This window comes from Malania oleifera, chromosome 4, assembly GCF_029873635.1.
Source record: "Malania oleifera isolate guangnan ecotype guangnan chromosome 4, ASM2987363v1, whole genome shotgun sequence".
Classification (NCBI taxonomy): Eukaryota; Viridiplantae; Streptophyta; class Magnoliopsida; order Santalales; family Ximeniaceae; genus Malania; species Malania oleifera.
In genome coordinates this window covers 100,776,312-100,790,095 of record NC_080420.1, presented here as the reverse complement: position 1 = coordinate 100,790,095, position 13,784 = coordinate 100,776,312, and the positions used below count along the sequence as shown (strand labels likewise).

Sequence of the window (13,784 nt, the reverse complement as noted above, 5' to 3'; positions counted from 1 at the left end):
AACCTGGTTGGCTTGGTCTAGGTTAGCACTTGCACAATACCGTTGTTATGTGTCAATGGTCTTCATGATCATGATATTTGTGTTAACACTACTGTACGAAGTGGTATGAGATTGGATGGTCGATGTGGTTTATAGGAAGTGTGTGAGCGCCCCTAGTGTACGGACCAGGTCTGGCAGACCCATCAGACTTACAAACTGTACTTTTGACTTGGTAGTGGTCGGCCAACCAATGTCAGGTCCCGCCTTCGAGCCACACAACTCAGTCATGTGGGGGTAATACATGACAACAACTAGCTAACCTATCAGGAATGTTTTTATGTTATTATTATTATATGAGATGAGATATGTTTATGAAAATACAGTATGTTCTTCTATGATTTGATATATATATGTTTTCCTAGATTTGACAAAACAGTTACAGCATATGTTATGTATGGTATATGTAGAACACAGAATACTCATGTTGCCACACACTGATATTAGTTTATTTCCCTTACTGAGAGGTGTCTCACCCCTAAATTTATAAACTTTTCAGGAGCCTCTGATAGGAGAGTGGGAAAAGCCCCGCTGAATTAGAACTGTTGTCTGCCCTTTTTGAAGGGTACGCTTTGGTAGGGACAGTTGGATTTTTGAAGAAAATGTTCCTAGATTTTGTTTGAGATGTGTATATACTGAAATACAGTGGTATAGTGACTCTGGTATTTGTAGTAATGTGATGGATGTTTTGTATTTACAATATTGTGATTATATGTTTCCTACTGCTTAGGCTTCCGTGTTGTGTCCTGATTTATCCCTGGTACCCACGGGTCCAGGTGGATTATGATCTGTTGAGCTGGGATTTGTGATATTGATTTTATTAAAAAAAAAAGAAAAAGAATATGTGGAAATTAAGCAGGTCGTCACAACTCTACTCTGTTATACTCTGATTAAATCTACAAATATGAATATAAGAACTCACTCCCGAATGGATAAACGACATGCTTCCCCCCATGACGGGTTGTACGGCCTGTAGGCTGGACTTAACCCTGGTTGGCCTACCACAAGGTTAAGTCAACTACACTCCATCTCTGCTAGTACGACTGGCCTTCCCATGTTGGTCTAGACTTCAGGGGGAACTCTACACTTCACTGGCCCGATCAACTATTTAATACCAACACTCTCCTTGAGATGTGTGGTTGCACTAACTCTTCATTACTGTAGCTACGGTACCAAGCGATCTATGGTCCATTGGAGTTCTTAAACCGTACTTTGCAATTTGATAAAACTACATGTGGTCTATATGCCACCATAATTATTTACTATACATGCATTCTTTTCAACCATTCCAGAAATTCATATATATATATATATATATATATATATATATATATATATATATATATATATCAACGCATTTCCAGTATTTCCATCAAATGGTCCAAATCACATTTTCACGATAATGCCACAAAAATACTCAGATTCAATTATGCAGTAAAATATAATTAAACCTCATGCCACACAATTTATTCAATAGTTATAATTATATAAACTATTGGAAAATAGGAAATTTTATACCTAATATCTGTTCTACCGAAAAATACCGATTTAATTATCTTCACCATTTTTTTAACTCAAAATATATATTTAAAGGAAAAACGTAGATAACCAACCCTACTCATTTTAATCCTTTACCAGAACATGTTTAACCACTCAAACTAATAATTTCAATTAGGCAAATCATTCAGAAAATCTATTATAATAATCCAAAAATCAAATATTTTAATTCAATCAGTTCAACTTTAAAATAATAATTATTATAAAATCTCTAATCTCACAAACACCCATTTAATTAACTCATAATAATAATAATAATCCAAAATCCAATTTCCATATACCAAAATATTTAGAAAAACGTCTATATAATTCCTGTAATTTTATATTACAATTTAATCGGTTAAATTATAAAAATTCATAACATAATTTATTCCCCTTACCTTACCCCAGCAGTGGTGCCTACGACGTTCTTATGATAAATTTACTCCGGTTAAAATGTCGATAGCAGATAATGGAACCTAGAGGTATTTTCATTCTCCAATTGGCGCACATATCGCCGAAAAATCAAGGAAAGAGGGATTAAGGAGAGAGACGGAGCAGAGCTGGAGAGAGAGAGAGAGCGAGAGCTTTCTGTATCTCAGAAGAATCAATTTCTTCCTGAAGGATCTTTTGATCCTTCAAGTGGATTTATATATATTAATATATTAATATATTATATTATTAAATTAATAATAATAAAAATTTATTATTTAATTAAATATTTAATTAATTAAATAATTTTAATTTAATTTAATTTAATTAATTTATTTTTATTTATTTATTTATTTATTTATTTTATTTTGGGATCACTACACCTTTGAAAAAATTGAGAGAATGCCCAAAAGATGTCTGAATGTGATAGTGCAGGTAATAGGTTCAAAAGTTGTTCAACTAGGGTTTAGGGTTTGATATTTAGAAGTATTTTTGGAATCTAGGCGTTTTCTGGCCATTGGATCAAAAAGAAATATTTTTATTAAAAAAAAATTCTGCCCGTTGCGTGCCAGAGTGTCAGACATCCTGATAGACTCGTCTATGAGTGTTCAACACTCGTTCGTCGACGAAACTAGGGGATTCATCAATGATTGGTCTATCTAAGAAAAGTAGGGTCTTGGTATTTTCTCATCGACGAGGATGTGCATTAGTTGACGAGTGGCCTTCATGGATTCGTCAACCAGGCTAGGGGATTCATCGACGAGCCTCCTGTTTTTTTTTTCAACCCTATTAATTCTCTAAAATGCAGATCTAACCTAAAACTTGTGCATATGAATATTTCATGAAAAACATGCATCCCAAGGTCAGTCTATTGGTCATTTTTGAGCTTCCAACTATATCATGTAATCATGCATATACAAATATAATCTAAAACAATACAACTGAAATAAAACTATGTCTTCACTCATTTGCTGTTGAATTATCTTATGAAATGGGCCAAGGTATGTGAGCTTTATGTTCCTTATGACTTCCATTTTTCCTTTGCCATGTGTGTGTGCTTGAAGTATAAACATGTTCAAGTACTAAACGCACAAATGAGATATTTGTGTTTTGTCATTATCAAAACGGGATCGAACTCAAAAAGTCAACAAAATTCAATAGGGTAGTGTCTCCACATGTTATTTTCCAAATTCTCTTTAGTTTGCAGATTTTCTTATAAAGGCTCTGCCCTCCATGGTTCTTCATCATCACTTATGCAAATAGGAGTTCTCAACCTCCACTCTCCATCATGTGCTGTGGGGGGGGGGGGGGGGAGGTATTGGAGCATGAACTACAATAATCCACACACAAACACAGCTCTGAAGAAGGATGATTTTCATCCATTTGTTAGTATATTCGGTTAGCATATTTTTATATACTTTTATTCTTTGTTGTGTTGTACAAAAGGGTATAAATGTAGTTATATTACAGCAGGTTGTTAGCAGATTCTTTTTCAGCAATTGTATATATACGGATCCACTGTATACAGAGATTTCAATTTAATATACAAAGAACTTTTCTCCCTCTCCCGAGTTTCTCTTCTCTGCACATTCGTGTTCTTCTTCATTTTCTTAAATAATGACATCATCAAGATAGAGTGGGACCCACATAATGACAAACGGTCACAAACCCAAGGGCTCTTTCAAGCATATTCATGCCATATCGTCTCCCCAACTCTGGGCAAGTCGATCCAAGAGAGAGAGAGAGAGAATTGAAATTTGTGGTTTGAATTTGGATTTATAGAAACAATTTAGAAGAAACTCTATCTATAATCCATACAAATTAAAGTACAAGATAAAAATTTCACTCTCCACACAATATAATAGCTAGGAATTTTGAAAATAATAAAAAAAATATTTTCAAATTTTCTATATAAATTTAGAAAATTAGAAAATAATGTAATGTTTTTAGAATTATTTTGAAATTAAAAATTAAAAATAAAATTATTTCTGCAAATTAAACATAAAAAATTTACAATTATATACTATATTTTTTGAAACTACACACATTCAAATCTAATACCTCTCTTTAACATAGGATCAGAGTATGGTAGAAATTAAAAGAAAGGAGATACCTTGACCAAAATCATGTATCTCATTAATTAATGTTTCATTGAAGAATATCTTACATTGAACTATGATTATCAATAGAAGGTATATTGACCTTAAAAGAAGAAAGTAACATGTACTCATTTATGACTTGGAAAAGAATATCAATACTGTCAAATTATTTAACACCACCCATGCATTGAGCTAATTTGGTAATTTTATTTTAAATTTTTAATTTTAAAAGTAATTACAAAAATATCAATTTTTTATTTATTTTTTTAAATTTTTATTATTTATTATATAAATTTTAAAAAACTAAAAAAACATGTTATTTTCTTAAGTATTTAATAATATGAAGGTATAGTGTATAATTATGTTGCATTTGAGAGTATAAATTTTTAGTTTGAATTTAAATTGAATAAATTTAAATAAGTTTAGTATAATTTTATACTACACTTTACTCAAATATATTTAAATTTAAATCTAAACTTTTTTATAAATATAGAATTAATAATTTTTTAAAGATGTAATGACATCATCAAAGTAAAATGGGACCCATACGATGACATGAACCGACTCTGGTCTTTCCAACTGAGGGGGCAAAACCTGAGTGAGAGAGAGACGTCTTCCTTCTTTCAGCCCTCAAAGTATAGACAACGCCTATTATATAATGGTCAAATTTTGATAACTGTCATCTAGCTTTTAAAATGAAGTTTAATGGCGGCCCAAGAGAAAGAAGACGTCTCTCTCTCTCTCTCTCTCATGCAAGAGCAAGGATATTAGCAGAAAGAAAAGTGAAGCAGCAAAATCCAGGTATATTATTTTACGGAAGCAAGATTAATTAAGGGCATTTTTGCTTAGCATGCAAGTGGTATTCTGTTGGATGCCACTATCATTTCACTCAAATGTTTGTTCCTCTTTTCTTTGCCTTTTGATCTCCAATGTGAAGTGTTGTGAAATAATGACCTCTCCCAACAATGGAAAGCGAAATAAATATTGTAAAAAGAATTACACATACATACTTGTAAATGATAATACAAAATATATCCACAATCATAGTAATATAAAGAGAGTAATAATAAAGGAAACGACACCAGAAATTATGTAGTTCGGCAAAACCTACATTTACGGGGGCAATCGGCAAGAGATTTTACTATGAAAATCAAAGATACACCCTCAATGATCTCTCATTCTCTCACCCTTCTCTTATGCTCTTACATGTCAAAATATGCCCAGAAGAATATATATATATAACAAGCCCTCGATGTTTCCCTTCAAATTCCCGACCGTCACACCTTTTACATTTAAAATTCAAATAATTTCTCGCAATCCAGGCACACTCGTCGACGAGTACAGGGGATTCGTCGACGAATCAGAGAAGACCACTCATCGATTAGTCAACCCATTTGTCGACGAGTCTTCAACTTTGCTGCTTTTCAGCTCTCGACATCTTCTTGCCAACGAACACAGGACACTTGTTGACGAGTTGCTGCTGCAGCAATGTATATTTCTCTCCCTTTATTCATCAGTCCCACGAAATATAAGAGCCACACCCTAAAACATGAAGCATATAGTGAACAAGGAAAAGTTAGGTTTCTCTTCTTTTTCACGAATCATATTCGGTGAATTTGGACGACTCCACCCCAGTTCTCATATTTACAACTTGCAAGTTTCTGCATTTATTTTTTCTCCTTAGGCAAATTGGGGGTTTTGGATTCTGTAGGTTACGGTTTACGGATTTGGTTCAAGTTACCGTGCTCTGTCGAACGCTGAATTGGGTTAGTGTGTGTAAAGTGTTTTTGCTTTTGTCCGCGGTGAAGCAATCTATTTTAGCCTTTTCCCGCGTGGCATTTGGGGTTTTTCTGCTATTTAAGTTGAAGCTTCTGTGGGCTGTGCATGTGGGTTGAGTGACTTTTGTCCCATTTTCTGGCAGGGTTCATGAATTCTGCACTTCTGAACTAGATAGATAGGAAGCAGAGCAGTCAGCTCAGAGAAGAGTTCTTGTAATTAAATTGTAAGGTTTGTATTCCGGCTTAAACATCAGCAAGTTCAGGGTTATCCAGCTTTGTTTCTTCGATTTTGAAAGCAGAGAAGAACATTTGTCTCAGGTCTGGTTATATATAATATGAATTGGCACGCAACAGTTCTTAAAAAAACAATATATATATAGATATACAAATTATGCCCTCAGAGGTTTTGTTTTGAGCAGAACAACTCTGCAAGAGATTAATAAAGGAAAAAAAAAAAAGTTAGTCTCAGATGGCTTGATTGCGTACGTAATTGAAATTATTTTCTGATTAGAAGGTAAAGAGAAAAACCCGTGTGTTAAATTGTGATTAATTCGGTGCTTTTAACTTGGGGCTGTAGAAGTCTTTAGAATCCTAATGTTTCATCTCTGGCAGGACGGCAAATTTTTATTTGGTTTCTTTCAAGAATATTTATAGTAGATTATTCTTGTTGATATTGAAAAGAAAAATTATAAGCGCTAAGTTGTTTAGATTTTTGGATTTGAGAAACATGATATTTGTATTGTTGTAGATTTTTTTTGGGGAGGTTGAATGGCAACTCATTTTCCCCCTCTTAAATTTTTATGTTGCAGTGAAGATGGTAATGATGACGGTGGATCTTCGATCTGACACGGTAACCAAACCAACAGAAGCAATGAGGACTGCAATGGCAAAGGCTGAGGTTGATGATGATGTTTTGGGTCATGACCCAACTGCCTTCCGTTTGGAAGCAGAGATGGCAAGAATCATGGGCAAGGAAGCGGCGCTATTTGTTCCGTCAGGAACTATGGGTAACCTTATTAGTGTTCTTGTCCATTGTGAAATTAGGGGAAGCGAAGTCATTCTTGGAGATAATTCCCATATCCATATTTATGAGAATGGGGGTATTTCAACCATTGGAGGTGTGCATCCAAAGACACTGAAAAATAATGAAGATGGAACCATTGATATTGATTCAATTGAAGCAGCCATTAGAGATCCTAACCTGGACCTTCTTTTCCCTACTACTAGGCTTATCTGCTTGGAAAACTCACATGCTAAGTGAGGACTATTCTTTTATTAATTCTTTTTAAGTTTTTTGTCCACAAATGCATGTTTTAATATATTTATTACTGATAGATTCCCACTTTGTATTGCCAAAGGGTTGATTATGTGTTGTATTTATTTAACTTTTCTTGTATAGAAAGGGTCTGGTTTTGGTATTTTAAGGCAGGGCATATTCTATTCCTTTTTGGTTGTTGCCCACCTGTTGGGCAAAATGTACCCTCTTCCTTTGTTATTTGTTTGTCATTTATTGCGAGCTTTTTGTATAACAAATTACTGATGCACTTGTTTTTCAAACCAACCATGGGTGGCTAATTGCCCCTGCAGATGGAAATAGCATGTCTTCCTTAATGAAAGCATACTAACTCATCTGGGTTTGGAGGGTTATGGCCCAATTCTTGTGGAGTGCACAGTATGCATGTTGAATGAGTTTGTTAGTCATCACAATAGCTTCCAGCAAGCATTATCTGTGCTTAGTAGTTCCATATAGATTAGCTTGGTTAGTCATGACAATAGCTTCTAATAAAATTGAGGATTGGTTGTATTAGTTTGATTATGTATCTTCCCTTTCTGTTATTTGTGGGAGCATAAACTTAACTATCTTGTCTGTAACTATCTGGTTTTATATCATTATAAATGCAGCTGTGGCGGTAGATGCCTGTCTGTGGATTATACAGAGAGAGTTGGAGAGTTAGCTAAGAAGCATGGACTGAAGCTTCATATTGATGGTGCTCGTATTTTCAATGCGGCGACTGTGAGTAAAAAATCCTCAAAATCTCATTCTTATGGAGTTAAAGATTATGGAAATTGTTGCATGTCTTTAGGTATTACTGGTTTAAGTTCGTGTAAGGTTTTTAGATCATATATGAATGAATAACCTAGTCAATCTGAAAAGGAAAAAAATGCTTTAGTGAGGGTAAAGAATTTGACAAAGGAAACACTGATGTCTTAAGGCTAGAATATTCCATGAGTTTCACTTCATTTTTCTTTAGTGTAAGCTTAAGCAGCTAAGAAAAAAGATGTTCATATAAGATGGAGTTGGAATTTATATTTTTTGTTTGATGTTCAGAGACAAGGAAAAAAGCAGGGGTAAGGTTGTGTACACTGTGACGACCCTCCCCTATCCTTGCAAAGTGGGGAACCTTGTGGCCTCGGGGTGGTGGTGGGAACGGTTTGATGTTTAGAGTGACTACAAAAAGAATATGAAAAATGGGAGCATATACAATATCTATGGGTACCTTCTTGAAGTAGTAACATTAGGAGAAATTCATTGAATTTGTTTGGTCTTGTTGAAGATCACATATTCATATGTTAAAATTGCAAATCTTGAGCAAGTTAAGATTGGTCACTCGTATGAGATTCTTGCAATTATATCGCCATATGCATTAGTTTAAAGAACATTTAAATATAACATATTATTTTCTGCAATTGACAATATTTTGAATTTGAAGACTGCATGAAAAGGGATGTGATACAGCATACAATAATTGCCTCCTTCTTGTTAAGAGCAGTATTCAAAGTAATATTGGAAATGTGATTGTTTGAAAATACTTCTCTTGCAACCTTTTAGATCTTCTGCTAGGAAACAGTTGATTCCTCCTTTTTTGAGGAATTATTTTTGATTTTATTCAAGTAAATTTGCAAACTTAGGTCTTGTTATCATCTAGAATGTTGTACAATGAGTTCTAGTGATGGACGGAAGCATTCCTATTTTCTGTTATCATTTTTATATTGTTTAGTTCGCTGCCGAACTTACTTGTGTTAGATTACCATTTTACCTAAAAGCTTAATCCATTAGGTTCTGGGCCAACAATGTATATCAAGCCTTAACACTCCCCCACACATGCAGCCTGACAGCACATGGAGAGATTAACACTACCCATTATAGAAAATAAGATAATTTTTAACGAAAAAACAATAAACATGGGCAACAAGACTAGAACCCAGGATCCCCTGGTAACCAGCTTTGATACTATGTTAGATTACCACTTTACCTTAAAACTTAAGCTTTTAGGCTGTAAGCCAACAATGTATATCAAGCCTTAACGGCCTTTAATGCATACTTACTCTTTATTCCTGCAACATTGTGGACACAGTTTCTCTCTTAGTATCGCTGAAAGATTGCAGTGTAATTAAAACCATAAAGGGAAAAGTACGTTGAGACTTGATTGCATGTCTTGATGAAATATTGTAGATTACATCGTTTGAGTGCTTGTACTTAGGCTACAATATGCAGTTGTGCATACATCGTCTGAGTGCTTGTACTTAGGCTACGATATGCAGTTGTGCATTTGATTTTTAGTGACAATTTGTAATGAGGAATAACATATATTGAGTATATTTTCATATATTTAATCTTTTCTATAGTTTTGGAGCTTTCCCTTCCAATTTCCCAGGCTCTCTGTTTCTTTATTCAGCTTCTTATTTTTTTCTTATATTTTTCTTATTATTATTTTTCTCAGATTTTGAATGAGATGTGGAAGGGTGTGTTTTGATATCCTAAATTAATCAGATGCTCTCATTGTGTCTTACATAGCATTTGACAGTAGAAACACTTACCATGACCGATGCATCACAAAACACTGAACAGGAAATGGTAAGTCTCCCAAATGATGAAAAAAAATTTAAGCAGTGTCATTTCAGGCGCAGCACTCCAGGCCTTGTATTTCACCTTCAGATGGTATGTAAAACAGAATGAAGCCACTCACATTCTCTTGAACAGCATTTGGTTCGTGACATCTTTCAATGTTCTCATCCATTTCCACGTTTGTTTTCGGGTTGGAATCTGGCATAGCCTGAATCTCACATTTCCTTGGAATGAAGGATTCCAATAAAACACGAGGATCCCATTCCCATGTATTACATATGGTAACTTGGGAATCCCACAAAACATGGGATTCCCATATTACATGAGGGGCTTCTAGGACCTCTAGGCCCAACATGAAAGTGAAGAAATTTCATTTTGGTTGTACCAAACTTTGTGGCCTTTGCTTGAATTGCAGTTCAATGAGCACTTCGCCTTTAGTACAATCACTCAAGAAGTGGTATTTATATTGATTTTAAAATTTTCATTCCCTACTGAAGCCCAACTCTACACCCCTCTTTGTTGGAATACTGTGAACGCGTGAGACTAGTATATCTATATATCTGCTCTTTCTCTGTTTATTATTCCTGTTCTAAGAACATCTCTCTGAGTTTCTAACTTCAATTCATCTCTGTTCCAGGCACTTGGAGTTCCTGTTCATAGGCTTGTAGAAGCTGCTGATTCAGTTTCTGTATGATTAAAAGTCACATTAAAATTATATTATCATCTAGTTGTTTCTCTTGTTTTCTGGTGCTGATTCAAGTATGTGTACCAGATCTGTTTGTCAAAAGGTCTAGGAGCTCCTGTTGGATCTGTAATTGTTGGTTCGAGAAGCTTTATTACCAGGGTAATCATGAATTATCCTAAAGCAGAGTAATGTTTGTTGTCTTCGCTTCCTGCAGGCTGCAAAAGTTTATTGCTACTGTTTTTATCTGTCATTTAGGCCAGGGCTCTTAGGAAAACATTAGGGGGTGGAATGAGACAAGTTGGTGTCTTATGTGCCGCTGCGTTGATTGCATTGCAAGAGAATGTTGCTAAGCTTGAGGGTGATCACATGAAAGCAAAAACCTTAGCCAGTAAGTTCATTAACCTTATATTGACTTTAAATGCTTTTTCATTCATTCTTTTCTCTCTGCGTTACACACTTTTTTCAGTTTTAAAATCTGCTAAATAACAATACATTTTGGTTTTCAGATGGACTGAATGAAATCAAAGGACTAATAGTAGATATCACTTCAGTCGAGACCAATATTGTGAGTATCAAAGGGATGTGTGTGCATGCACATGTGTAGTTGCCTAGAATTTGATCTGTACTCAAGGATCAAAAGTAATTGATGCAGCTTATCATGTAAATAGGATTGTAATCAGTCATTTTTTTGCTTTGCAGGATGCATACACGTGTTTAGAAATAAATAAGTAAATAAATAGTGTGTACCTGTGTGTATAAGGGGAAATTATATAGGAGACTGCCCCCTCCATGCAGTCTATGCACCTGTTGTTTAGATGTGAGACATGACAAGTGAATTCCGCTCCTGATAAGCATGATGCTAACAGAAGTGCTATATATCCATGACATGTCTCACATCTAAACAACAGGCAGATGGACATGTGGCCCCTCTTGTTTAATTTCTCATGTAAAAGAGGTTTCTGCAAGGCACCATCCTGGGCAAACTGTGGCCCAAATTATGCCATTCTAAACTAGCTATAATTCATTTCTAGTATTCTATATTAAAGCTCCATCCACTGCCTGTTTTAAAGTTCCATTCACAGCGAAATTCACATTTCCTGTCTCATAATCAGGTATATGTTGAGATAGAAGATGGCTCAAATATCATTGCTAAAAAATTATGCAAAAATTTGGAGAAACATGGCATACTTTTCTTTGCAGAGGGGTCCAGGTTTGTAACTTTTTCTTTAAGCATCATTTAAGATCCATGAATTTGATTTTAGTTAGTGCATCAGTTTCTGTTCATCTTGTAACACATGCTATGATACTAGATTTTAAAATCCTAAGAACCTCCTGCATCATTTCATCTTTAGCTGCAAGCACTTGGTTTTTTGCAATTGTGTTGAAGCTTCCTGAATTTCGTCCACAAATTGGTGACCGGTTTTGAGGGCTTCCAAAACTAAATAATTAATTAAAAATATAAGAAATTCTTAAGTGTTTTATCTTTAACCCCTGAAGTTTCTTAGTATGGGCCATATTTTTCACTTAGCTTACTTAGCTTCTTTCTGAGTTTGTAATCTAGTCTTGAAGCCCCTTAAACATAACTCATGTTTTTATGACTAGTATGAATTACTTCTGGGATTTTACCTGTGATCTATTTTGGATGTCGTTGTTGTTCCCCATGCCCTTGGGCTGAAATTCCATCTTCTATTTCCTTAGGAATTCATTCACAGGAATTGACAGTCTTGAAGGATTGTTCATAGTGTAATGTTGTCCAAGTTTGGGATCAGAATATCATGCAGCACTAGAAATCGCTGCTTGTTTAAATTTAAAATCCTGTTGTGATATTGCACTAGTTGTTCAATAGTCATATTTTTGAATTTTTTCTTATGGGTTTGTATCAAATAAGTCTATTTGATTGGCTGCCATAATAAGGACAATTATCCTTCCTCTCTGACCAGAAACAATGATTGGCTGTGTTTTCAAAACTCCAACAAGTATGAAGTGTTATATCCCAAAGAATTTCTTGTGTGATGAGGCATTCTGCTGTTTGCACATCTTCATATTACAAAAAATTCTTTCACCATGCCTAAACAGAGTGTCAGGAGAAGTACTTTACATTAGCACATACTCTACAGAGGTGTCAGTTATGGTGTTTTGTCATTGGCACAGATTTCTGTTTCTAGAAGACATTAAATTGAGAATTTTTCTGTTGCAAATGTTGATAAAACTCAAATTTAGATGTATTCAGATCCTATCCTGAAGCTGTGGTTCTCTGATAGAGCACATTTGGTACAAGACAAATAATTTCCCTTATTTTAATTTAATCCTTCAAATGCAAAATTTGAATTTGGAAGGCTCATTATCTGAATTAGATTATTGGGATAAACTTCTCTTCTTTTCCTCAAATGATTAACTTGCGATAAGAAACAATTAAAGACTATAAATTTTGGGATGTTTGCAATGTTGTTTCTTTTCCTTCAGATAGTTTGATGAGCTCATAATGCTATTCTGTGTATTTTATAAATGTATAAATACACACATACACACACCTATTATGATATGCCTTGATGCTTGAGAGTGGGCAACCTCATTTTGATTTTATATTATCCCCTAATTCATAATGTTGGACTTGCCTAACTTTTGAACATGCGTGTCTGCTTTGAAGATTTGAAATGACAGTATATTTGAACAGTGACTTGATGCTGGTACTTTGTTATTTCAGAATGAGATTGGTCCTCCATCACCAAATTTCTGCGGGTGATGTGCAGTACACCTTGTCTTGCATTAAGGTGATTAATGTCATCTTGAGCTTCCCTAAACTAATTTTACCATAATAACATAGAACTAATGTTTCTATTGTTTGAAATATTGCAGCAAGCTGTAACTGGTGTCCAAGAGGAAAATGGTAACTAGTGACATAAGCTCTTTGCCCATTTTCTTGCTCCAGCATCTTTCTTATGAGTTGTTCAAATAAAACATTAGATCATATTTGCATGCTTTGAAGTTGATATGTTGTATAATAACTGAAGGAACTCGCAAATTTCCTTCTTTCCTGCTGTCAGTGTCTGTTCCATTTTAGTGGCCTAATCCAAAAGGCAAATAATATTTGAATTTCTGCAAGTTCTTTACCAAAATCCATCCCCTCTTCACTCCCTCCCCCTAACAAAAAAACCTTGGAAAAATGCGAAATTAAAACAATAAAATAAAAAGTGGGCAATGCAGTGAATTTATTGACTAAAATTTTAAGATTGCTGTAACTTTGCCTACACATGGTACTAAATTGTACATTGGACTCAAATTAGTAGTCCTTTCGAATAACATCACTCTAAACTATGGCTGCAAATTACTAACAACAACAATAGCAACAACAACAACAACAAAACCAAGCC

The 13,784-nt window shown here is 34.6% G+C and overlaps 1 protein-coding gene across 5 annotated transcripts; it reads left to right on the top strand.

Annotated features, from left to right (window-relative positions):
• Window positions 1–5,624: 5,624 nt before the first annotated feature.
• Window positions 5,625–13,515, top strand: LOC131152720 (low-specificity L-threonine aldolase 1-like). 5 transcript variants are annotated; one of them, XM_058104542.1, is made up of 11 exons: window positions 5,625–5,869; window positions 6,025–6,110; window positions 6,691–7,138; window positions 7,784–7,895; window positions 10,366–10,416; window positions 10,501–10,572; window positions 10,669–10,801; window positions 10,920–10,978; window positions 11,526–11,623; window positions 13,118–13,184; window positions 13,270–13,515. In XM_058104542.1, the coding sequence occupies exons 3-11, from the start codon at window positions 6,696–6,698 to the stop codon at window positions 13,306–13,308; spliced, it is 1,074 nt and encodes a 357-aa protein (XP_057960525.1). In that variant the 5' UTR covers window positions 5,625–5,869; window positions 6,025–6,110; window positions 6,691–6,695; the 3' UTR covers window positions 13,309–13,515. The 5 variants fall into 5 exon arrangements, with proteins under 5 accessions (XP_057960525.1, XP_057960530.1, XP_057960526.1 ...); XM_058104547.1 differs by having other exon boundaries at window positions 5,627–5,869; window positions 6,025–6,105; XM_058104543.1 differs by having other exon boundaries at window positions 5,627–5,869; window positions 6,025–6,199.
• Window positions 13,516–13,784: the final 269 nt, after the last annotated feature.

Bases quoted from the DNA above. Each gene is read 5' to 3' on its own strand.
- LOC131152720 (XM_058104542.1), top strand. From the start codon at position 6,696: ATGGTAATGATGACGGTGGATCTTCGATCTGACACGGTAACCAAACCA. The intron at 10,573-10,668 runs GTAATCATGAAT...TCTGTCATTTAG, and splicing joins CGAGAAGCTTTATTACCAGG to GCCAGGGCTCTTAGGAAAAC. The intron at 10,802-10,919 runs GTAAGTTCATTA...TTTGGTTTTCAG, and splicing joins GAAAGCAAAAACCTTAGCCA to ATGGACTGAATGAAATCAAA.